The following is a 27,187-nucleotide window of genomic DNA, read 5'->3' on the forward strand; positions in this document are numbered from 1 at the left end:
TATACTAATCCACAATTCTATGTTACAACCTTTCATATTATTTTTTGAAAATGTTGTGTAGATAAATAAATGATTTATAGATTGGCTATTGGCTTAGTTCAAAATAAAACATTGTAAATACGGGTCATATAAAAATTAAGCATTTAAATATGAATCATTTAATTCCCCTCAAAACAACAAAAATGTAAGACAACTTATAAACTGTTAGCAAATTCTATTATCCATTAATTAAAGCAGTCATAATCATCAGAAAAAACCCCTACAAACCTATTATTCACACATGCTCATATATAGCTAATCAACCAATGTTTTGTCTATATATTTTTCATTAAATATTTTTCCAAAGATTTTTCCTCAACTTCTGCTGACTTCTGGCCGCCTGACTCTTTTGACACTTTTTATCTGCGAGAATTAGTTATAAGCCGGCAACACAAAAATAATAATCATAGCCCACTAGATTTTTTCCTTTTTGTAATATTTCCTAACGTGTGTTGTCTTGGCTTGAATTTGACAAATTAATAGATGTTGCTGCGGCTGTCGTGTCAGTTGTCTTAGACAAAACCAAAACCCGAAAAACAAAACAGAAAACGTGGACACAGTTCAAAGGGGGCAGTCATAAAAAAATAATGAAAAAAGATGGATAGATAGAGACATACATAAAATATATACAATTTATAAATATTCATGATAGGTGAATTGAATTATTGCACAAAATTATGTTTTTGGGGATGGTGCGAAATAAACATTAAAAAACTAAATTGATTTAAAAACTTGTTTTGGTGTTAATAAACCTTTTAAAATAAATAAAGTCTTGTAATGTAATATATATAAATCAATAAAGCATTCAACATTTTTCTGCGATTTAAAATTCTACTAGAGTTTCCAGTTTTATTGCCATTAAAAAAAAAACGAAGACAAGAATGTAAAAAATAATCAACGATTTGAAATGCACGCCAAACGCATAACTTGCCTTTTAGATGGTTAAATTCAGCATTCGGCTAAAGCCAAAACACTCAAACTGAGAATCATACATGCTATTCTGCAGACTCTCCCCATTTTTGGGCCATCATTTTGCAGTGACAAATATTCAAACATTGTCTATCTTGCATAGAATGCCATCTTAAAAGTACACAGAAAAAACAGCATAGATATTTATGGAAAATCCCTAAATGATATGTGATTGGTTTTTGAAGAAAAAAACGGAATTAAGTGAGTCTCAGAAAAATGCAATAAATATTTATAGTGCACTAAGACAGTGCTGGTTTTATGCACCATTTAATAGCTTAGTTTTATGAGAAACTTTAAATAAAAAATCATGAAGTACTTTTCTGTGTATGTCAAATGCAAATGAGTTGGAATTCCTTAAGACTCACAAGGCTGTTTTAGGGCCCACAAATTGCCCATGATATAAGTGCATCTTCTTTTGCATCGAGCAATTAACTGACAATGGAGAAAAGGTCCGACAAGTCGCTGGGTATTGCATAAATCAATCAAATTGTCTCTCACTCGGTCGACTCATTGAGTAATAGATCCAATTTCGATATGAAACAGAAATTGGGTTTTCTTCTCTTCTTTAGTTTATTTTTTGCACAACTTTAAATACCAACCCCATTACCCATTAAGCAACAAAGATGGCTAGTACAACAATGAGCAACAATTGATGAAAATCGACAATTAATAGTGAAAGTCTAGGCCCAGACGAAGCATCATCATCAAAGGTACTGCAGGAAGTTAGTTTGCTTGGGGACCGACTCCGCGGATGGAGCTTGCAGACGGTGGACTGTGGACTGTCGACTGGAGACTGGAGACTGGGGACTCCTCCATGTCTATTAGGCCATGAGTCTGGGCTTTGTCGCTGTCGTGGATTTCAAAGGCGATAGCATCGAAGCCGCCAAGTTGCAGCCAAGAAAAAAAAGCGAAAAAACCTGCCCCAAAATGAGTAAACTCCTTCGGCCCGAGACTGAACCGAACCCGAGACCCATTTGTATACTTCTCACAACAGATCTTCACACGGAGACGTAGACCCAGACTTAGACTTCGTCTCTGGCACCCACTGACTCAATGACTGAGTGGCCGGGCATGGGCCATTTTGACCTGGCCAACAAAACAAAACCCAAAAAAAAAAAAAAAACGGCGAAGACGAGCCGACTCGCATTACCATTTCTTTGGGTCACTGCACAAGAGATTCCCCCAATCCTCCTCCTGCCATGTCAATTTCGGCAGATGCCTACATGTCCAGGTCCATTGATCAGGTCCCCAGTGCCCATGCCCATGCCCATACCTCCATTGCGAGTTCGCAGTTCAAAGTACAGAGCCTGAGCTCTGAGCTCTGAGCTTGCCAAATAATATGTATTAACGATATTATATAAAAAGAAGAAAAACGAAACGAAAAAAATTAGCAAGCTTATGCAATGGCCAGGTCTTTTTTCTGTTTTTTTCTCCCCAGCATTGTAATAAATTTGTTAACGAGCCGACCAGAAAATCTCCTGAGTCGCGCGGGACACAAAAAATAAAAAAACAATTAGAAAATCGCAGTTTTCGAGGAAGATGCAGCCCCAAAATGATGCTGTATACATAAAATGCATACCCAGCCCAAATAAAAAATTTCTTAATGTTATTGGCTTTGGGGCCATCTCCCAGACAATGGATAAAATGGGTTATCTTAAATGTTTATCGCGCACTCTTCCCGGTAGCATTTTTGGCAGTAGCCCACGGTAGTTTTTATTCAGCATCTTTTATTTCTATTTTTATTTTCTTTGTTTGCTGATCGAAGAGTTCAGCCAGAGCCGCGTCTTCGATGAATTGCTTTCTAAATGACCCAAGGCCATATTTGGAATGATATTTCATATTGATCTGGGAACTCTGGCTCTCTGGGGCGGAGGCATTGTTTCTGGTCATGTTTTGCTGCCTCACAAAAAGGGTGTGTTTATTAATAAATAACCAAAAAAGTATGGAAAAAAGCGAATACTTTAAATGTGGGAGAAACAAAAATCTAAACGTGACTTTTGACATGCCAAGAAATGAAAAATTTACAATTCTCATTCCGGGCAATATTTACAGTAATATTTCGTGGAATTAATTGATAAAATCTGATCTTTATTACGACTTAATTGGCTTGAAACTTTCTTTGAAAATTCAATTTTTCTAAAATGAAAAGTTTGGGGTAAATACTTTTAAGATTCCCACATTAGAAAAACTTTGTTTTTGATTTTATATATTTAACTGAAAGTAAATATTTACTGGGAAAAACAGCAACCAAAAAGCTGCATAAACAAATTTTAAGCATTTGTTGAATTTTTTTATTGCCAAAAATTTTAAGTTTTTAAACCAAAGTCTTTATTGCTGGACTTGCTCCGACTTAAGCATAAGCAATAAAATTATAAATTAAAACAAAGCTTTTGCAGGCAATTCTTAGCATTTACAACTGCAATGTAATGGTATTTAATATCCAGTTAACTGTTGGCTGTTTAAATCAGGCCTAGTTGAATCTTGGAGGCAAGCATAAATCTTTGCAAGCATAAAACTAGCTAGCAGCTAAACACTCGTATCTATTAAAACCCCATAACGCCACACAATTAAATGTAAACTGAATCTGTGTCAGCCATGTATTGTACAGATGCAGATGCAGATGCCGATATAGAACTATCGGTGGCAAAAGGTCGAAAGTGTTGGCTATCAACTGTCGAGATGAACAACAACAATATCATTAAAAGACAATAACATTGTTCAAGAATTTCAATTGAATGAGTCAAGAGCAGAGCAGCAGGGAAAAAAAAAATGAGCTGAAATTGTCGCAACAATTCGTATAAATCTCTTTGCGCCACTTTGAATGCTAAGTAAACCAGAGGCGACCACATCGTCATCGGTTTTTAATCGCTGCAAAAATCACCGAAGGCCATCTTGGACATTTCATAGTCGCAGTCCCCGCTCCCTCCGATTTATAAGCCAAATCAAAACGAACCCGAGACGACCATCCGATCGGATTGAAGTCATTTTTGAGCGCATCTCAACCAGTTGCTCGAATGTATCTGTATCTGTAGCCGCTTCTACCTATATTCCTATATCTGTGTGTTTGCCAATACCTGTGGTTTGGCACTTGTCGCCAAAATTCACAGAAAAACACATTTCGTATTTAATCAGAGAAATATTAAGCATTATTTGTACCCTAACTACAATTCTAGACAATTTCTCATTAGTTTTGCATTAGGTATTAGTACTGTTTTCGAAACATTAACTATCTCAAACTCATGTTAGAGTTTATCTAAGTTTGTTTTCAAAGTTAACCGCCTCCGACTGGTTACAAAATATAGCTTTAACTTCAAATTGGGAAATCGGCTATTAGAGCAAGACTATATCAAAGCTACATTTAAATCACCGTCACTGATGAAAACATGAATATTTAAGGTTTGAATATTTCTGAAGTTATAAATGAATATAAAAAGACATAATATGGAGCTCGAATTTGATTTTAATGTTTAAACCATAAGCCAAGAACTTCCTTAACATTTGCTAATATATTATTCACTGGTCTAAATCCAAAATTAGTGCTGCTAAGAAATAGGTAATTTTTGTGTAAACTTAACATATTTTTAAGCACTAATTTTTTCGTGTGCAGATGTCTCGGGATTTTGCCCAAATTACTCAGCAATGGGTCAACCTTTCGCAGCCCAGTGTCCACTTTGTCATTATACAAAAGCGGATTCGTTGAATTAATGAAAAGATGTCTACGAAATAAAAACTAAGCACCAGCAAAAAGGAAAAATCCACTGCAACCTGAGCTGGTTAGAAGCGGTGTGAGATATTAGCATGAAATTCGCATAAAAGAATTCTGCCGTTAAGGTGTTAGCCGGGAACAGTTGCAGATGCCTTGATCGCTCTGCTCGTTCGCATTGTGTAAACTGGTTTAATTGAATTGTTATATCATCGGCTTCATCATCATCGATGCCAGCCTGAGTTCTTTTCATTCGCGGCCCACAGCGAAGCAGCCAACATATGAGTCAGGCCAGCAGATATATCTAAATATAAGTATATCTGAATAACTTAAGATTGCCTGACTTAATTTAGATGACTTGCTTGTGCAAAAGTATTTGATAATCCTCTTGAAATTGACTTGATTGATGCAATATTGTCTCAAGGAATTTTATTTGCGATATCTTTGCTTTTAACAAAAAAAACATAATATAAAAGAAAGAAGATTAAATAGTATTATATGGGTTAAGGAACATAAAGAACATAATTTGCATACAATATTATGTTAAGTAGATAAGGGCTAAAAAAATTTTATTTTGTGATAAAAAAATCATTAAAAATTGAAATGGTATGAGGAGAGCATTATAGATTTAAAGTATTGTATTTTAATAAATTAGCAATATAGTAGCTAAACATAAATATGCCAAATCAGAAAGATAAGATTACTATATTTCCTTTGAAACTACCATGTTTCTCAATACTGTTTATAAATTTGCATAGATTTGCCAAATATAGTTCAATCATGACTCCTCCATCCATTTAGAAGACCCTCACCCTCGATCGATTCTCCACTCCCAGTCCCACTTCCAGTCGCATTTCCAGCTCCAATCCCACTTCCAATACCAATGCGAATTACCCAGCTAAGGTCTTAGTTTTTTCCCCACATTTATTATACCGATTGAAGCCGCCTAATTTGCATGTTGAGCGGCGCCCCACCAAACTCGGCTCATTCGGCGGGTCAAAGGTGCACATGATGCTGCAGTGCATCAGTGGTGCTAGTGGCTGTGCAGTGGTGGTGCAGTGGTGGTGCAGTGGTGGTGCAGTGGTGGTGCAGTGGTGGTGCAGTGGTGGTGCAGTGCTGCCAGTGCCTGTGCCTTTGCCTTCGACTTGGCTCAGCCAGCCACCGACTGATTGACATGGCTGAGACAAAGATAAATAAGCTGCCAGTTTTGGAACGCCGCTTACATAATTACGGGCATGGAATGGATTTTCGTTCGGTTTCTGGCCAAGATTTTTTCCGATCCGTTGCCAGGCGCATCCGATTCGCAAAATTAAAGCCACTAAAGAAGGTGCAGCTTGGCTTGAGTTGGGAAGCTTGGCCAGTAAAAAAATAAATACAAAATATTTGGCACAATTTGTTTTATGCAGAAAAAAATGTATAACATTAAAATGTTGTACAAATTTGTTTGATATAACTATTTGAACTAACTCCTACAATTTAATTTTAATACGAAACTCGAATCAGTTATTAATATTAATGACAATTTAAGGTAGCCAATAGATCATTAAAAAATTAAAAAAATTTAACTATTAATATTTTGGCAGAGTTTTTTTAATTGCCCACTACAAAAATCAAAAACTCATTAGGAAATTAACATGGTTTAGCAAAGTTTTAAAATGAAATTTGTACTTTGACAATTTAAGAATACAATTTTTTCTTTAAATGTAAAATCAATCATTAGAAAAGATCAACATTTTTTCATGCCAGTTGATTTGTTGATTTTCTGTTAGTTTTTTCCGGCAAACTTTCCGAAATATCAGCCAGTTATCAAAACACGCGACGTCTGGCAGTAGATATGTATTATATAGTAACATAGGTACTGCGGATTCGAAACTCCTGCGCTTCGGAATCGTATTAGTGTTAATTTCCAGCTGGCTTCTCTACCCTTTTTTATGCCCATTGTTGCACGTTTCAGTTTTTCTTTGCATTTGGGTTTGGGTTTTCGCTTTCATTCGCTGAGCAAACATTTGGAATCGAGAGGGGAGGGAGGTGGAGGTGGAGGTGGTGGGGGGTATAAGAGTATGCGGGGGATCGGTTCCCAAATCGATTAAACCCCACCAAACCCCCGAAGTGTCGTAAACAAAGCGAGCAGCTCCGTGTTTTTTCCCAGCAGGTTGCAGCAGCCACAAACACCAAAGGCAAAACATGCATTAAAACGCCAATATTGCCTTTTGTCTTGCCTTCGTATCTGCAAGATGCACAGATCCCCCTCCCAAAGACCCCTCCCAACTCCCCCTAGTCCGCGCAATTTGAGCCTAACCCATATATTTGTCGTTTGGGGGCTGTGCGAGGCGCGCTCATGAAGATTTGATTTAGTGTGAGTACGGGAAAATTGTTCGAAACGAACGTTTGCATATCTAAATTTGAGTTTTGTATCTGCCAGATACAATAGATTTATCTATTTGGGAATTTGCCTACCTTTCGCGCATGCACAAAGCGATTTAAATGGCTTTGTGGCCAGCACATAAAGAAGAGATTCTTGGGAAAATGGTTTTTGAAACCGGAAATTGTTTGAATTTAAAGGAGTGTTTTCTTAATTAAACAAAAATATATTTTGTATATAGCATTGCTTGGACAGAAATATTTAGCATTTATTGTTACCAAGGCACTTAAATTAATTTACAGTTATACAAAAAATATATCATGTTATGGGTCTTAGACATTTTAACCATTTTAATTGTAGTTGCTCATTTATTTTTAAACCCAAACCCAACGCTAAACTTAACACAATGACCAATCGTTTAGACTTCCTATTCACCTCTTACTGCACATTAAAATATGCATTTATTTAGGAACGCGAACATATCGAATTACTCATACGCCCATGGGCCATCACATCCTTGCTTCCTTATTATTTTTTAATAGGCCGTAAACGTAAGCCCGAAGACTCTTTCACTTTCATTTCGCCATTTTATGACAGGCACATCCCATCGTACCCATATTGCCCATTTTGATAACGCCCACGCCAGTAAGGGAAAATGCCCATTTGGCGCACTATAAATATAAAACACAAACATGATCGTCAGACAAGCAAACATCATCATCAACAAGATCGGCAACTATATGCCCAACGCTAGAGCACATCCCCATATTCATTCACAGATATAAAACCAAATTGACATGACGTTGTCGTTTTGGTTTGGTTTAAATGTTTGCCAGTCTTGGGTTTTATTTTGGATATCGGTGTGGTGAGGAATTCGTGGCATCATCATCATCATCATCATCATCATCATCATCAACATCATCGGCAACAACTTGACTCTGAGCCGAAGTCAACTTGCTGCAGTTAAAGCGTGTCTTCAAGACTGTTATTAAATCAATAATGAAGCACACGAATCGCCCCGAAGCCTCATCATCATCATGATGATCGGGCTACATCATTAGCACTAGTTGTTGCTGTTTCTGTTGCTGGTTGTAGTGTTGCTGGTGTTGCTGCTATAGCTAGTGTTGCTGTTGCCATTGCTTCTTTGGTTGTCGGCTTCTCTGGCACGCCGGCTGACACACAAAAAACATCGTGGAGTTCACGGAACGCACCCAAAAGCCAAACTCCGTTTTTCTCTTGATTTTTCGTTTTGGTTTTTGGCATTAGACAAGCTTTGTTTTCCACCGAAGTTGGTCGGGCGCTTCTCCCCGAAAGAAATCGAATTCGAACTATTAACTTATTGCAGTCAGTGTAAGTCAAAGTCGAGACGTTTGCCATATTTTCTTCAATTTTGTCGTTTTTTTTTTGTCGTTTTTTGGCACATTCCAGCCACGTTTGTCTCTGTTTCAGGCTCGGCAAGGTGTCGGGGTTAACTAAGGTGTGATAAATTTTTGCCATCGATAGGTCGCCCTAGTCTTGGCGTTTTGTTTTCCGTTTTTCGTCATAATTGTTTTATTATGGTCGTGTGGGTCTTGACTTTTTTTTTTTTTTGGGGGGGGGCGCCAAACTCATTCTCATTGCAGGGACTGGACCCAAAAAAAAAAAAAAAAAGAAAACCAAAATAGAAAAAATAGAAAAATAAACTAAGGGGCCAGCATCGTGACTACGCTCCCCCATAACGAAAGCTCGGTGCTATAAAACCGCCAAAGATCTTGTTTTATTTTCGGGGCTTTATCGCTTTTTGTGTGGGTTCTCACAGTCCGCGGAAAGTTGTCTTCTGATCCCGACCGAGACTATTAAATTCAATTGAAGGCACTTGTTTTAGCACAGTAGAAGCTCTTTGACATGAACTTCTCTAAGAGGTCACAGGTTTTTGGTTGTTTTAGGTAACTTGGCAAAATTATTCAAAATATGAATGAGCCTTTGACATTGGTAAACTCGTTATTGAACAAAATAGTTATTCAAAAACTATTCATAAATCAAATATGAATTTTTAATATATATGCGCAATTTTTATATATGTATTAATTTTTTAGTTGATAATTTATATATCAGAGTAAACAAAAATAATTTGATTGCAGCATTTTAAAAAGTGTTTCTTCAATAATTTTCATAATTAATCAAACACCTTTTAGGGGCTTAATTCAATTAATAAATGTATTAATTTCTTCTTTAATTGGTCTTAGAAATCGGTATTTTTTAGACTGCACAATTAGTTCTGGTTATCGAGGTTATACCGTATTTCCAATACAAACGGCTGCATCTTTTTTCCATTCACCCACGCAGAAATAGCAGTCGATTTTCTCCAAGTTTTTTTTTTTATTTTTTGATGGTAATTAATAGTCAAAGGCACCAACAACAGCGACGCCTTGGCCAACAGACAATTTCAGGCTCTCAACTTGTGCATAAAAATTTGTCCATTCAGTGGCTGTAGTTTTTGGTGTTACTGGTGGTGTAGCTGTTGCTGCTGCATCTGTTGCCGCTGCATCTGTTGCTGCTGTTGCAGTTGCAGTTGCAGTTGCAGCGGCAACGGCAACACGCAAACCAAGGTTTGTTTGTCTATTACTTAATTGCCAGTCCAACTCTGGGATAGATCGAAGCGGTAAGGCAAGTGGGAGGAGGTGCCTATAATAACAATTAGCGTGGCATTTTAATATGCATTATTGCTGTGAAAAGATCGCAAACTGATTTCACCGCCAAGGCAGCAAAGTATTTGGCAGAAGAGTCACGACTTTTTAGCAGGACGACGAGGAAGCCATCTCCATATGCGTTTCTCCTATGCCCAATTGGCCGAAGTCGTCGGGGGAATCTTAATTACACAATTAATTTGTTGAGGCATGCAAACTAAATGGCTTGGGCTGTAAGGCAACTTCACTGGGTTTGCTGCGGATAGGTTTCAGTTTTTGGCCAAATGGTGATTGGTTACTTTAAGAGCCCGCATATGAAACTGATCTTAGCTAAAGACTCAAATCAGATCTTTAAACAACAGGCAAATAAACACATTTACCCAAACTTTGTTTAAATGTTTGCGTATACATTTCAATGACGAAATAATTAGTACTGCTAAAGCTAACCATAACAAAGCAAGTATTATTTTAAATGTATGTTAAAAGTAAATTTATATATTTTAATGTCAGTTGAATTTTTAACTAATTTTAAATTTCACAGAAAACCTTAATTTACGTACGACACCTGCTGCAAATTAACAAATTTAACTCAAAACCGAAATAATACTAATAAAATCCTTTTGCGTTTATTTATAACAAACGTTTTTAGATCTGTTAATTGTTAGCTTTGATTAGCTGTGCAATCTAAAATGGGTAAACTGACACCGCTACAAAAAATAAACTACAACACTATGCTCCACAAACGCTTCGCCAAAGAAATAATGATAATCTCACTGTTGACAGCTCACTGAGCAGCGACACGCAAAATAAAGCTGTAAGAACATAGCGCCAAATGTATTATTATTATTATTTTTTTTATGGTTTTCGGATAAACCAGTCGTCGATCCATGGGAAGCGGTGGCAACAAAAACAAAACAGACAGAAAAATTGATTACAATTTAATGCTGCTGCCGTTGTTGCCAATGCTGCTGCTGCTTAATTTAGTCAAATCAACGCTTTTGTGGAAGAATGTCTCTAAATCTTCTGTTTTTAGCGCATTTAGCAGCGGACTGGTCAGCGCCGAATGAAAGCAAAAGCAAAAGGCAACTTAAGCGCACGAGCAGCAGCGAACTCGAATATAATTCACAACACAAACACAAGTCACAGTTATGAAGCAGCAGCTAAAAAAACTAAAAGAACTTAGGATGATGCGGCGCATGCGCAACGCTTTTTCTGTATCTTATACCCTTTTAAGGGGAGCTTTAAAGTCTAGTATTCAGATTTTTTTAAATTAATTTACTTAGTTTATAGAATACCAAAACATTAAATATTTTGTATCGTATAAATTATTTAATATTGTGTAATGTTTTTGTGTGGTAGAGTGGTAGAGTAAAAACAAAATGTTCTAGAAATTAAAAAAATTTAGTTTGCCCTAAAAAATGTTGAAACATTTTAACACATTTAAAAGTACTTAGATTATTAGGCCACGCAAAAATAATGTACAATTTTAACCTAATGAATGAATATTTAATTTAGTTATTTTCCAATAATCTTATGTTTTTCAGAAAGTATTTTTTAGGCTCTATGCACTGGCATAATTCTAAAAAAAATTTGAAAAGGGGTTGTAATAGTTTAAAAAATATTTCAATTTTTAAAATAATTTTGCGATTATTTTGAAATAACTTCTTAAGAGTATTTGATGGCTATAGTATGATCCAATGACAATCTTTCTATAATATTGGGTTACTTTGTTAGCACTGAGATTGCTGCGTTTGGTTCTAAGATCGCATCGGATCGGTTTTTGGGGGCTGGTGGGGAGTGGATGCTGCTCGGGTCATAAATTCAGAGACTAACTATAGAAGCATGGGGATCGGAGTGGAACCGGTTGGATCACTTTTACTCTCATCGTTAGCGGATAGTCGGTCGCATCATGGGTTCTCGGACCTCTGGCCGTCTCTTTCGACTGAGCCGTAAACCAATTTTAATTTATGCTAATTGTTCCAAGTTGGCAACATCAATTGGGCGACAGCACGCGAGAAACGCAGTCAAATGCGATTCCGAAATCATCGGCATTTATTTATTTTTTTTTTTCGTCTTTTAATTGGAAGCCAAAATTTGTTAGACCTTCGTGGATTGGAGCGTTGTAACCGTTGAAACTGAGGCAAAAACTATGGCATTTTTTGCACGCATTTCTTTCGTTGCCATCCGATTGATGTACAAGGTCGGAATCGGTGTCTCTTGATCGATGCACAATTGCCGGCAAGTGATGGCTGCCGATCTAACGAACCATCGCTTCAGCGATCCACCATCCACCGATCACCGATCACCGATCACCGATTATGCTGATTGGCAACTACAAAAACTTGCCCCATAATTCATCGCATTTTATTTTTATTGTACTTAGTTGGAGACTTTTTCTTATAGATATTTTTCCTTCTTTCCGTGGCGTGTTAAATGCATAACAAGGTTCTGTTTCATCCGTTAGATCCGCAATGCCCATTCCCCAGCCCCCTCTTTACATACGTATTGTTCGGCCATAAATCATCCGGAGCTGTGGGAATCAAAGTGTATCTCGGAATCTATATCTGTGTATCTGTATATCTGTATTTGTATCTGTCGCTGAGCCTGAGCTGCTTTGGAGATGACGAAAAGTTCAATGTTAAAGGCAAACACAAAAGAATTTGCCACAGTTCAAAGCATCATTCATTATCCAATTGCGATCGAGAGCCGTAGCGTTTAGACCGTTAACAGTTAACTGGGCAAGTCGGCCCCAAAAGCCAAAGAGGTCCAAACAAATTGAATATCCAAAGCCGAAACTGGGCGCGTTTCGGATCTGCTATTTGTCTTAGCCTTTGTCTTGTTTGGCTTGGTTTGCATTGGCTTGCATTGGTTTGCCCAACGCTGGTTAGTTAGCGCTGCTTGTTACCGATTTGTGAGGTTTTTGTGGTTCAAGGCTTTCGATTGACAGGGGCTCAAAGGACGTGGAAGTGTTGGTTTTTCGGTCAAGTGGGGAGCGGCAATTACTTAAGCAAGCGATCATCAAGATTCACAGTTTTTTTGGTATTTTCGCTGAGCCTTAAACTCTTCTTTCACATGTTTATATTCGCTTTTTCTTTTATAACATTTACGACTTAAGCATATACATATAAATTTTACAAATACATAATCCATATAAGCATTAATAAACCGTCGATCGCGTCTACTTTCTTACTACTTTACTAATCAAAATAATTAAAAATTGTTATAGCTCTAAGTTTCTTTAATTATATTCCAGTAAATTCTTGTATACAAACAATAAAAGTTAATTTAGAACGCGACAAAAGTATAACAGAAACTTATAAAACCCAAGAAAAGTCGACAATCAAATTTAAATAGCCTGTTCTTAGCATTTATATTTATATTCAAACCAAAAAAAAATATTTTGAAAATTCTCCATTGACTAGGTATTATTAAATTTATATAAAATATTTAATGAATTCATTTAAATGCTTTTATCAGCTCCAAAATACATAGCTGTCATATCTTTAATCGATTAATGGGATTTGCTGTGCATTCTGAATGCCCTGATTTGTCACTGGTCGAAATTTAATAGTGTCATAACTTAAGCCAAAACCTGTAGCCCCGATCATAATTTAACTTCCAAATGGACGTATTTAGCGGACTCTGAAGAGAGTTAATTAAATCGATTGCAAAATAAATGTGTTAATTGAGCGAAATATGTTTCCAGCTTGTGAAGATGAACGGAGTGCTAGAACAATGCCTTGGGGAATTCTCAAAAAAAAAAACCCGATGACCACAAAAGTGAAGGCTTCTTGGCCTCAGACTTAAAGTGCAGTAGATGGAGTCTGCATTTGGTCAGCCAAAGTCTGAGAACTTTCAAGTCACCTGCAGATGCACATGGATACTAAATATATACGTTTGAGTATGGCTAAGCTTTATACGCTGTCTGGCACATCGCAATCGAGTTTTGTTGACGGCTCTTAGGCATCTGCAAAATGTAACTAAGCGCCGTTTTTTCTTCGTTTTAACTGCCACCGGCTTTAATTGAGTATATGAGAATGAGAATATTAGATTTTCAAGGCCAGAGTCCGTTCGGATCAGCGCGGCTTATGGCTTAGTTTCGCAACAGCGATGAAGTCGTTGCTCCAAACGCTGGAGAAGATGGTGGGCGCCCCATCAGGTAACTAGAACACAAAGCGGGCATTCAGATTTAAGACAGGAGCTAACAGTTAAGGGGGATCTTATAAAATGTACTCAAATGTAATTATTTTTCACACGAAAAAACCCTTAAATTCACAAAGTGGGAGCTTTAAGCTAATTGAGTTCTTCTCTAAGTTAAATGCAACATTATGCATTCAATCCTACAGTTAAAATAACCTTTAATTAATATTTAAGATCTGAATTTTATGACAGTAAAGTTTTTAAAGGTAAAGCATGATTTAAAAGTAAAAATTATCTTATATTAAAACCCCCTTTTCAAAAGCCCCTGTTATGCTGGAATAGAATTAAAACAAACTTTGTGCTCAGTACAAATAAAAAAGTTTGTTGGTCAGTCAAGTGATTGTTTCGCAGTGTTAATTTGTTGCTGAAAGCAACCCATTAAAACCGATATTATGATGAATATAACAAAAATTAATTAAACATTTTTATGATGCAGCAAACAGTTAGGACAATAAAACTGGAGATACAGATATACACATTGTGAAGATAAGATTCATTGGGAGGAATGAGTTAATGTATTCTCTTAGTAGCGCATAAATTAGCCGCTTAATGGGTGGGTGCCGCAAAAAGTATCACACAATATTTAGATCCTGTTCTGGCTAAGGTGAGAATATTGTAATGATGTCTAAAAATGCAAAAGCTTGTAGGGCGGGGCATGAAAATAAGTGTAAACATTTATATTGGATTTAAATGAGCAATAAGTGTCAGTACTTCTAAGGAATTTTTATCTACAAGTTTTGGAAAGATCCAAAAAATATATATATGTATCTTTATTTTAAAAAATATCTTTTTTTGTTGCCGATTAAAACTTCCTTTTAATAATAGAAAAATTATTTTCTATTCCCCTTTATGAAAACTCTTTCATCTAACACACAAAACATATATCTTCGCCGCTTATCGCTTTAAAATCTTTTGGAATATTTTTCGCAGACATGTTCTCTGCTAATCGATTCATTTATAATTGCATTTATCACAACTCTTCATTCGTTATGGCTGACAAACCAAAAATAAAATTAACAAAAAACCAAACTAGATATCATAAAAGAATTCTATGACCATATATAACAATCTAATATTATAAAAAAAAACTTGTTATATTCACGCTGCAAACTGCATGTCTCAAAGCGAAAGTCAAAATTTAAATCATACACAAAATAAGAAAGAAGGAGAATAATATCTTTTCTTTCGTATTCTAATTTTATAAGCGGAGCAGCTAATAATTTCTCAAGGTCAGTGTTTGAATCACGACTTTGTTGTGTTTGGCCAGGAAATGCGCACAGCCAAATTTATGAATTCAAGTTTATGAAACTGCCAAAGGTGGGAAAGAAAATGCAGATTAGGTTGAATAAACAAAATACATTTTTGTCAGCGCGAAGTAGACGGCTGATCCGTTATTTTAATTGCAATGTTCTGAATTTGAGCAACGAATTTATGGCAAAAAGCAGTCTGAAAAATGCAAAAACCGGCTAAGGCAAAATTATGGAAATTCAAAGATGTATTTTATAGCCCAAATACACATTTGGTGTGTGTGTGTAAGTTCGATGCGAACGCGTTTTGCATCGAATGCTTGATGTCACTGCTGCCAGTTATTTGACAATCTTGTCACATCGATGCCTCTCTTCTTTTTTTTCGCTATGCCTTTATGTATTTTTTTTTTTTTTGTAAAACCAAACTTTGTCGGTGTCTGCTATTCAGTTTGTGTTTGACTTGGTAATGAGACACGCTCGCTGTCGCTGCTTCAATTAAGCCAATCTTGATGCGGCTGATTGCGATGGCATCTTCGGCTTGAAGCCAGCTTGCAGCTCACCAGGGATTTTATTTTATGTTATTTTTTTTTTTTATATAGTGTGTGGCTTCTAATTGTCTGGCTACTGGAATCGACCGTTTAATTGCCAATTTAATAGCTGGACAAAGTTTTTGTTTACTGTTCTCCCACACGTGGTATACTTAATAATACGCATACGCAGAGTGGGACAGCGTGTCGACATAAGTGCATATTTCCGTCTCGCTTCCGTCTTGACGTCACCAGTTCTATTTGGGACTTGGCAACAGCCGCTGGCCACGAAAAGTCCTGCGTGGCTTTATCGATCCGCTGTGAACCCCAAGTCGAGAATTGTGGCAGTCCAAAGCCAAGGACGTCATCATTTTCAAGTGCGTGTCGCACACACACTTATTCACCGTATGTATTTAAATAGCTAGGTCTACGTGTGTACTATATCTGGTCTGACTTTGATTTGTGTTAACTCTGCGACTGTTTCAAGTCTTTAATTACATGCCTCTGGCACGAGCCCCCCGAAGTCAAAGTTGTTTGCTTTTCTGTTTTGCTTGCGGGTTGTATAATTGCATGTCTTTTGTGTTCGATTATTTTATTTTTCATGCTGCATGTCTCAGAGGAGCAGAAGTCGGTTCTTTGACGCACTTCCCCCTATGATTATTCGATTTTCGTGGCTTAATTTATGAGCTATGGGCTGGGCTAGGCTGAGTTTTCATAAATTATTGATGGTTAATGGGCTGCGGTGTCATAATCTTAAAGAGTTTCTGAGAATTGTTTGATTTTTACCTTTGTTTTGAGATAAATTAAAAGTTTTAAAAATTTAATTATCCAGTTTGGTATTCAAAAGAACATTATTTTGCTTATTAAGTTAAAGGGCTTGCAAAATAATGTAATAATGTAATGTATTATATTAATATTTTTAAAATGTTATTGGCTCTGTATAATTAAATTTCGATATACGAACCCTGATTAGCTGTCTTAACTTCAATTCTAATTTTTTTTACGAGGCTTAATTTATGAGCTATGGGCTGGGCTAGGCTGGGTTTTCATAAATTAATGATGGTTAATGCAGTTTCTGAAAATTGTTTGATTTTTACCTTTGTTTTGAGATATATTAAAAGTTTTTCAAATTCTAATATACAGTTTGGTTATTAAAAGAGCAATTTTGTCTCATTAAGTTTAAGGGCTTACATAATAGTATCTTACATGTAATTAAAATGTTAATAATGTTATTGGCTCTTATAAATTTAAGTTTTAATTTACGGAGCCTGATTGGCTGTCTTAACTTTAATTTTAAATATTTGTTGTTCAAAAGAATAATCAATAAACTGCTCTTCTCAGTTGTACAAATTTTAAAAGATAATTTTCAGTTTATTATTTTCATATTATTGACAATTTTTACAATTTTACCGAAAACCTTAAAGTCACCCAACTAAAGTCTTAAATTCACTTTGAGTATTCTGACGCCTTTATTTTGGTTCCGCCTAGAAATTCTAATTTTCCTGCTTAAATTCCGCACACGATTGCCAAGGTCCTTTGGAACCGACCCAGCCATAAAAAGAAACAAGCCCAAAGTTCTGATGGCAAAAGAAGGCGTGTTATATCAACCGATTGCAGCAAGGACCTCAGTGGTGTGTGTGTGTGTGTGTGTGTCTGTGTGCGTGTTTCCTGGCGGTATCTACAAGTGTGAAATCATCGTGGGGGGCAAAACAAAAACAAAAGCAAGGAGGAGCGAATACCCAAACGACCTTGAGGGCCACGTGAGAGTCGTGAGGCACTCTCCGGGCGAAAAAAAGTGGGGTGGTTGTGGTTCAGCTTGGGTTGGGTTCAACTTTCGTTCGCAGCTGTTGAAAAAGAGCGAAAGAGAGATGTGAAATCAGAGATACCGACCGAATGACGACCCCGACCTAGCACTTTTCCACAATGACGTCACAACGCCACAGTAGTTCATTTCCAGGGGGTGTATCTGTGGCCTGTATACTTCTACTATATATATATAGAGCACTGAGTATATTCCCCTTTGTGTTTGTGATGATTACGCCATCGAAAGGCGACTGGAAGGGGCTCGTTGTGGTCTTCGATTTTTCCCTGCTCGGTGTTATTTTTGCACGTGAGCTCTGCTTCTTCTGCACCAATGCAGTGAGCCAAAAAGGTGGCCGTTTAAAAATAGTTATAGCCAAAGGGCGTTGTTTTTCTATTAAGCAAAGTTTCGGTTACGCTCCGTATCTTTAGCAATAAACATTAGATAGAATTCCCTACAAAAGTGTGGCAAAAGGATTGGTTGGACTTTATGGCAAAAGATAGAATTGGCTAACTTTTTGTTCCTAAAAATAAAATCAAAATAATGTATTTGAATTATTTTTTATTATTTTGCTTCTTGGATTTTCTAAACACCTCAAATTACTCTGCAGTCTGGTCGGTATTTCTGTGGACCGTCTGTCTGCCAATCAATATGATGCGGCAGATGCAATCTCGGTTTCTGCCGCATCTTCAAACTTCAAGTGCGATGACGACAACGAAACGCTAGCAAACAAGTTACGCGCCAAAACATGAAATAAACAAGCCAATTGACAATGTAGCCGAGAGAAACATGGAATCTTTGGCTAACAAACTAACGAATTAAAAATGCACTTTGAAAGAGATACAATGTATGGAAAATTTGAATCATTAAAAATTCATAAAACGGTGTAACAATTATTTTGTACATTTTTTTAAATTTATAAATCTATTATCTATCTATTTACTGTTGTAAAGTCAAAATAAACATTTTCTTTGAAAATAACTATAATTAAGATAGTTTTTTTCAAAGCAAATATATAAATATTTAATAGGCCTTAAAAATTGTTAACCACGAAAAAAAAAGTTTCAACAAATAGCCTCTTAATTTTACAAACTTCAATGAGTGTTAAAGAGTAAAAACACACAAAAATCTCTTAAATTTGAGCCATACTTAGGCAAGCAACAACAATTTGTACATCAAGCTGTTGCAAGTCGTTAATTTTTTTTTCATTTTCTTTATTGCTAGGCACTTGGCTGATTTTCCTTTTGGACAAGAACTGGCCAAGCAGATGAATCTTCTAGCCCGGCAACAGGCAGTCAGACTATTAGCAAACAATTTTTGTTTGATTACAAAACCGAAGGCATACGCACAAGGGGGAAAACTTGTTAACTGCAGCTTCTTTTTCTTAACAATTTTTTTACGACTTTTTTTCACAACACCGCGAACACATTCGTCAAGGTGGCACCGCATCGGAAATCCAAGCAGCAAATAATTAAAATAATAAAATTAACCAAGCAAGCATTATGGACAATAAATTGTCATGGTTTCTTCGACGACGCATTAATGCTTGATGTTCGGTTTGTCTGCTGTCGCCAGATTTTTCTTTTGGCTATAATTCTTAACGTGTTTTTTCGGCATTTTCTTGTTTTGATTGGAATTTATTGCTTGGCCTGTTCTCGCTTAAGTTTGTTAAAAATTGTGTAATGCTTTTTGTTGCATTTAATTACAGCTTCGATAATTTGAATGGGAATAAAGTGGAGATGTAATCAAAAGGTGCCAGGTGGCCAAAAAAAATTTCAGTACAAAATATTTACGATTTTTTGGCAATAAAGCGAAGCATATTTACAAATATGTAGTAGTTTTTAAATTTCATACAATTTCTAAAAAAATACACAAAATTAAACTTATTTTCAAAAATTTTTAATTGTAATCATATATTGAAAAATCTTTTATAAAGTGCTTTAAATTTGCAATTAAAAACTTTTTGAAAACATTTGAATTATACACAATAAAAATGTAGACATCTCATTAGAAAAAAATGGTTACTTAATTGTCATTTTCATATCAAACTAATTCTTGTGTAAAATTGACAGATTCAAGGCAATCAAAATCAGACAGCTTGCGACTGCCGAAAAACCTCAAAAATCAAATCAAAGCCAAATCAAACTCATCAAGTGCATGGCAAAATTAAGAAATAACCAAAAAAAAGTGCAAAGAAAAGAAGAAAAACATGGCAACAACAAGAGGCCAACGGCCAGGCAATCCAATCAGTTTCAAATTAAGGTTTACATATGCGAGAGCCGCCAGCAGCCTGCCAGCCAGCCAAAATTGACCAACAACCGGCAACAAAGTGGCCAAAATAAAAGAAAAGACCCGGGGAGGGGAAAACGTCCAAAAGGAAAAACCTGTCCGATGTCCAATATTCGATGTTGGATGAACTCTGACGACGCCTCGCCAAAGCCATTGCATTCCCATGCCGCCGATCAGCAGATGATAATGACGACGGTGGTGCTGCTAGTGACTATTGGCTAGTGGCTAGTGGCTAGTAGCTAGTATCTAGTGACTAGTGGTTGCTGGTGCCGATGACACCGACTTGGCTGAGATTCAGCCGCCGCCTGACTGCACGTTCTTTTTGCATGCCACCAGTGTGACATCCACTACGCCTCGTGATTTGTGGACATTGCACTCGAAGGGAAAGGAAATTGCATAGAAATCGAAATCAAAACAAACGTAGCCGTGGAATGCTGAGGAAATAGCAGAAACTCGACTGGGGTGTACCTACTTATTCATTTTCGAACAAATATATCATGAGCAACTATAAATAGCCCTTTTAAAAGTCTGTAAAAATTTTTAAATCTTTAATATCAAATACAGTAAAAAAAAACATCTCAAATATATAATATATATTAGGTATTAAATGGTTGTAATATATGCGACTAATGACCAAATTAATAGGTCATATATAAACCATAGAAGTAGTGCTAATCTCTCAACTTAGTTGCTATAAATTTTAAGAAAAAATTAATTTTTTTCAATTTAGATTAAGTTTATTAAACATTTAAAGAGTTTTCCAAAATTATTAAATATTTCTTCTGAATTACGTGTCCTTTAATATATATCCCCCAAGCAATCAAAAAATCTTGGCCAGTCGAAACTGGAATGACTTCCGCTGTATCATTTTATTACATCCCTTGAGTACCCCAACTAACAACCAACTATGCGGAATTGAAAACCACTTGAAATAATTTCATCGACCCGAGAAGAGATCTATTCTCGTTTCGACAGAAATACCTCTAATTTGGACATCGAACTGAACGAGGAGCAATGTTCTGTGATAGCGGGAAATTGGACATAAATTGGTGCTGGCTAATTACGCGGCAATTGTTTAAATTTAAAATCAAGCAGACGAATTTAGAAATTATTTTAGCAATGCAGAAGCAAAAAGAAATGCGCGCGGAATTTACGCTTTCCGTATTTATTTTTGTTTTCGACTTGCTGGCATCGTGTGAACCAATTGAAGAGCACAGTGAACGAATCGATCGGCAATTAATAACGAAACATGCTCACAATCAATATAATAAACACAATTAATCCAGACAAACTATAATTATTACGTAATTGAGGTGGGCTGTCCATTATGCATCTGATTTGTATTCCTCGATAAACCAACGAGGGGAACTGGAACTAATGCTGGTCTATGGTTTTTGGTTTTTGGTTTTCGGTTTGCGTCTCGCTGATGTCTTGGCCATCGATCAGCAATGAAGACAACAATGGCACCTCCCTGTCCGCCGCATTTCGTTATAAAATTCGCATAAATCAACGCAAATAATTAAGCAGTCGCAGAGCAGTCCCCACGAGACGCTAATATCGAGAGTTTCCTATCCATCTATCCATCTATCTATCTGCACCAGACGCGGGCCTCCCATCCCAGCACACTCACACAAAAAAAAATCAAAACAAAACAGAAAAAGCACAAATTAACAAATTCACTTTTGTGGTTTTTACTCATTCGCATAGTGCGAAAATGGATAGCGAGTGCGAGACGTGAGTGAATTAAAGTTAGTTGAGATAGGTTGGAGATGGATTTTAAAGATTTAAGATTAAGATTAATGCGGGAGGAGCTTAGAAGTATTTAAAAAAAGTATAAAGCTAAGTTATTGACAGCTTAATGAATAATAAGTGATTCGGGATAATAAGTAGCCTTTGGGTTCAAAATCTAAAAAATGGCGGATTTTACTGAGTTTAACAAAAATACGCAAAATGTATTAAAAGAGATATTTATCCCGGATACGAAATTGGGGACTTAAACTTTAGGTGAATAGTTACCATAGCTTACAGATTGAAAAACGCTGTTTAATAGTATGGCTATTACATTTTATTAACATTACATTTAGTTAATATTAACCTAGTATTTCAGATTTACCAAAAACTATTCTCGCAACTTAAGTCGAACAAAATTGGAAACGCTTTAATAAAACAACACCTGTTTAATTATTATATTTAATGTGTATTTTATGGTTATTTTAACTACCTACTTTCAGCTAATCTCATATTCTTAGCTTATATTTATTTAACGTAAGTGCAGGCCCACAATTATCGGAACTAAATGTCCATCAAATTGAGCATTACACATGTAGCGAAAAAAACAAAGAACATGTGGACATGCAAAAATGCCAACATCCTAACCATGTTAGTAGGCTATGCACCACTAACGCCTCTCGATACACCTGTGCCGCCGTCTTTATGGTAAATATATATACACAAATATAAGTAAAGAAGAAAAAAATTCCAACTTGGAAGGCGACTACTGGTCTTGGCAGCCGTCGAAGTTGGGAAGTTGGAGATGGAGTTGCCCCATGAAAACCGGTGTGCGGGGATAGTATGGTTTTTTTATATTTTGTTTTTTTTTTTTTTTGGGTATAGAGTATCTGTATGAGGAATGGCCAAAAGCGGCAACAATCAACAATGGCCATCCCGACAGCTGCCGCGCAGATAACTCACAACGCACGACGGATCGTGAATATCTATACAATAAGGTAGCTTTGGTTTTTTTTCGGGTGTCATAGATATGTAAGTAGGTATTTTATATATTTTTGCATCATTTATCAAGCTCATTTCGCTGGGGGTTAATCAGTGAGGGAAGCCAAGATCATCATGATCTTTGGTCAGCGAAGTGCATTGGACAACTTTATATTCGGTTGAGTCAAACCTTTTATATAGTCGCTTTGGGCCATGTTGAAATGCAATTGGCTACGCCCAGGAGATGTTGCCATGTGAAACGGGGCGTATGAGCAATCAAGGCAAATCTCAAGTGAAAAGAGTAAAAGAAACAATATTTTCACACGCCCTGTCGTGGATACGAAATAAAAACAAAACAAAAAAAAAGGCAAAAAATGTAAATAGTCGTAAGGGAAAAAAAAAAACGCTGACTTGTGATTATATTATAGGCATTTAGCCAAATCATCCCAAAATACAACGTCATCAGCACGTGGCTAGGCATAAAAATAATATAATTAATACAATTCCGAAGCAATTATAAGATATATATAGAGATGCAACTGACGCAAAGAGCATGCAATGTTTTTGCATCCCCCAAAACGATTTCGTCATCTATTTTCCTTTTGGCCGCCGTTCGATGACGTTTTCAGCACTCGTGCCTCGGGAAAATACCCGTACTGTGCAAATTGTTAGCCGTGTAATCCGTTAAACTGGCCGATTTCATGGCCTCACTGGCGTCATGGCTTATATACTACCCATGGATGCACCTCACCTGGTCATATGTTCTGTGCGGCTCTTCAACGATTTGTTTCGCTTTAGTTTGTCATCCGGTGTCGGGCACTTTTGGCGCCCATCGCCCGTATGGTAATATATAGACAACTTATAAATAGAGATGTTTGTTTTGCCACTGCTTATAGTGAACTGAATTTAAAAGCACTTTATTTACATTTTAATGTTTGCAAACGATTCGTAACTTTCTGACTAGCTATTATTATTTTAGTTGAAAGTGTTTAAATCTTAGTATTTCTTATTATGTCTGACCTCACATTTTATTCTACAATTTGTCAAGAGATGGAAAAAATTAAATACATTAAATACATTACAACAACCCACGTTGCGCAATAATAATGACAACATTAACAACATTTGGAACTCATTTAAAAACAAATATAATAAATTCCTTTAAGGTGAAGGCTGAGGTGCCACTTTAATCAATAAAAACATCACACAAAGTGTTAAAAAGCTGACTGCTGGGACATACTTAATAAGCGCTAAGTTAGCCGCAAACTACAGACGCTTAAGAAGTGGCTAACCGATTTTGGCCACAACAAATGAATTGGCAAAGCATTTCAAGCCGTTGCAGCTCCGCACTGTTGGCGATTAAGTGGGCTCAATAAATCGGATACTGTAATGGCCCACCCCCTTTTCACCTGGCATCTTTGTCCCATTTACTCAAACCACCCGATCAAACAAAAAAAAAACTCAAAAACCTAGAAAGCTGACGACTATATCACTACTGCCATCGATCTTCATCCCTGTGTTTGTGCTTCAATCGATGATATTTTTATTCGGCTCTCGCTGGTTATTAATAAAATTGCATTGGCCATCCCTCCCGTTTAATAGTGGGTATATGTGTCTGTGTGGATACCGAACCCACTGCATTGGTGTTCGGTTCGCCGTGTTTATTGTGCAGCTTATAAATCATTTTGCGTCAGGCTGCGTCCGCTGCCGTCTGCTGCAACTGCGACGCTTTGCTGACGCTGGTAAACATGTGTACGACACCAATAGCAACAACACAATGGGGACGCGCCGCTGAAGACAATCCATACACACTCACACACACAAGTACACTTACAAAAAAATGGTATAAAATGGTATGGCACACACACAACTAAGATCAAAAGGATAGTTATTGATTTATGCAAATATCACAGTTCAGAAAAACTAAATGCAACTGATAAGGAGTTTTAAGAGGTAAATAGTCTCACAAGACTACTTAAAAATTAAAACTGAACCAAAAGCTAATTAGATTTCTAGTCCTTTTTTTTAAATAGTAAGCATTATTAATAATTATAAATTATAATTATTAATTTATAATTTCAATCAATGTACAAAAGATTTTTCATTTAAGAAATCACTTTGTAAACTAAATGTGTTACACTTGAAAATTATATTATATATAAATATTCAACAATAAAAAAATATTCTGGATCTTAAATTTGTGAAAAATTTTCATCAAACTATTATGGAATAACCACTCTTTTAATCTTTGTTATTTGTTTGTTTTTTAGAAACAAAAAACAAATGTTTTTAAAAATTCTTCATGTCTCAATATATGTGTGTACTTAATATTTGATTATTTCTTGGAAGCCAGCAACCCTACTATTATTTTGTACTCAGCTGTGCCTGCACTCATATTTTTCACAGTTTGCTTAATATTTTCACCATTTTTATGATGCACTTAAAGCACTTTTCATGCAAATTTATGTCGTCATTGTGCGTTGTCTAACTAACCCCGCAGCCACGCCCCCTTTTTTTGTTCGATTTGTTTTCTTCTTTTTTTTTCGGACTTTTTGGCCAGCCCTCAAGCGGATTGAGCAAACAGTAAGCCAAATGCAGGCGCTTCTCAAGACATTTGGCAATGGTCGCCAAATATTGCGTATACGCAGCGTGTGCGATTAGTGAATTAGAAGGAAGCACCGAAATGGCGTTAAACTTAAGGGAAAAAGAACCATCACCGAATATCACCGAAAGAAAAACAAAATACATACACGTGCTTCCATTGGCAAAAAAGTGGCTGTTGTTGGGTGAATTGGAGGTGGTGGAGTTGATGGAGTTGGTGGTGCTGTTGGAGGAACTGCAGCAGGCCAGGTGATTGATATCGCAACCGTCGGGAAAGAGATTGCGGCAGGGATAAATCAAAGGCGGTAAAGGCGGCGGCAATAGGTGTTGCTGGTGTATATGTTGCTGTTGCTGTTGGTGTGTATGTTGTTGTTGTTGTTGTTGCTGTTGTTGTTGCTGTTGTGCCGGAGTGTTTAGGTTCTGTCTATAGCAGGAATTATTGTTGATCTCCTGGAACAGAAGGCTGGGGCTGCCGCTCTCGTACAGTGAAGCCTCGCACTTAATGGCCGATGGCTGATGGTGGTGGCCAATGTGATGGCTGATATTCGTATTGCTGCCGCCCTCTTGCTTCACCACAATCAGCGAGGCAAGGCGATCGCGCATCATAGACAACACGATTCTTCGTTAAAGAACCCAAAAATGATGATGATGATGAGATACGAGAACACAAAAACAGGACACAGGACAACACAGATATAATATAGTTTCTATTTAGGCACCTGTTTGGCGCCCTGAACGGCGCTGGTGATCCAGCACGACGGTTCAGGTTCCGTTTGGCAAATTATCCCTCAATTTGATGGTCCACTCCTTTTTCGCAGAAACTCTTGTTGCAATAGTTATAGTCGGGCTTCATTTTCCTGTCCTTGCCACAGCTGTTGTTGTGTGTCCTTAGACTTGAACTTGCCTTCTTTTTGTTCGCTCTTTTTTCCGGCGTTTGCGCAGTGGCCAAGTGACGACGTAAGCGACGTAACGACTTACGCACGCTATAGTATATAGCTTGGTTCTATATATACATTCAGGTATATATGTTTAGAAGTAGTAGGAGGCACAAGGACGTTGCTTACACTTTACACACAGAAACACACACGCGCACAGGCAACCCGAAAAATAATTATTATTGTTCTTCAGCACGTGCTTATGGATTTTTGTTTTAAAGTGTTAGCAAAATGTTCTTTTCCAAAAATATCTATAGGAGTCTTCTCACAAAAGCTATTCGAAATTGGTATAAGTTTAGTTATTACACATACGCAGCGTTGCCTGAGCCAAAAAATATCAGTAGTTCTCTCAAGAAAGTGAACTAAAAAAAACACATACGCCGTGTTGTCAACCGTTGGAAATTATTACACATACGCCGCGTTGTCGACCGGCTTCCGTTTCCGCATAGAACGAATCAATAAAGAACAACAACTTGTTGCAATTGTTTAACTCTTGAGCACTCACACCGATGGTTGTTTTGTGTTTGTTTTGTAATACTGAACGCTTTTGTGGACTTATGTTTTAGGCCGATGGATTAGTAGCTCGGATATTCAGAATCTCCGAGTTCCCCTGGATTTATAGGTTCTCTTTTACTTGGATGTTGGATTTTTCGTGAGCGGTGGCTGTTTTGGTTAAAGTTGTTAACAATGCGGCGTCTGTGACGCGACTGAACTTATCTTTACGGTTACACGCGACTATATTCAAAGCGTCGCGGCGGGCAGCGCTGCCTCAGCTGGCGTTTTTGCTGCGCTCTCGGGTGTCGTGTGTGCGAGCGAGCGAGAGAGACGGAGACAGTGAGAGTGAGTAAGAGTGAAGGGGAGAGGGAGGCAGCGAGCGAGCGGGACACGACCTACCTTTGCGGCCCGGCTATTACGTCATTTGCGGCCAGTAACAACAACAACAACTAAGCGCAGCTCGTGCGAGGAAAATCGATGACGTCGTTGCTAGAGCGCCTGCGTTGGAAAACCCTCCCCTTTCCCCCCTGGGCACCGCTTTTCCGAATGCAGTGCAGTGGGACAGTTTCGGAAACGGAAATTATGTGCGTCATAAAACCGACATTTTCCATCTCGTTCGCTCGCTGCCAAGATTGATGGTTGTT

At 37.1% G+C, this 27,187-nt stretch overlaps 1 protein-coding gene and 1 long non-coding RNA gene across 2 annotated transcripts in view; one reads left to right on the plus strand and one right to left on the minus strand.

Moving 5' to 3' along the window:
* The window catches only part of LOC108142023 (probable nuclear hormone receptor HR38), a 35,743-nt gene extending 9,004 nt beyond the window's left edge, over positions 1-26,739 (minus strand). The window contains exon 1 of the mRNA XM_017265699.2: positions 25,263-26,739. Coding sequence (XP_017121188.1) covers positions 25,263-25,719 — 457 coding nt within the window. The 5' untranslated portion in view covers positions 25,720-26,739. The remainder of the gene's footprint in view (positions 1-25,262) is intronic.
* Positions 4,405-5,044, plus strand: LOC121467856. Its single transcript, XR_005977881.1, has 2 exons — positions 4,405-4,561; positions 4,616-5,044. It is a non-coding gene; the product is annotated as an uncharacterized LOC121467856 (long non-coding RNA).
* Positions 26,740-27,187: the final 448 nt, after the last annotated feature.

The sequence above is a fragment of the Drosophila elegans genome, unplaced genomic scaffold (genome assembly GCF_018152505.1).
Source record: "Drosophila elegans isolate 14027-0461.03 unplaced genomic scaffold, ASM1815250v1 contig_814, whole genome shotgun sequence".
NCBI lineage: Eukaryota > Metazoa > Arthropoda > Insecta > Diptera > Drosophilidae > Drosophila > Drosophila elegans.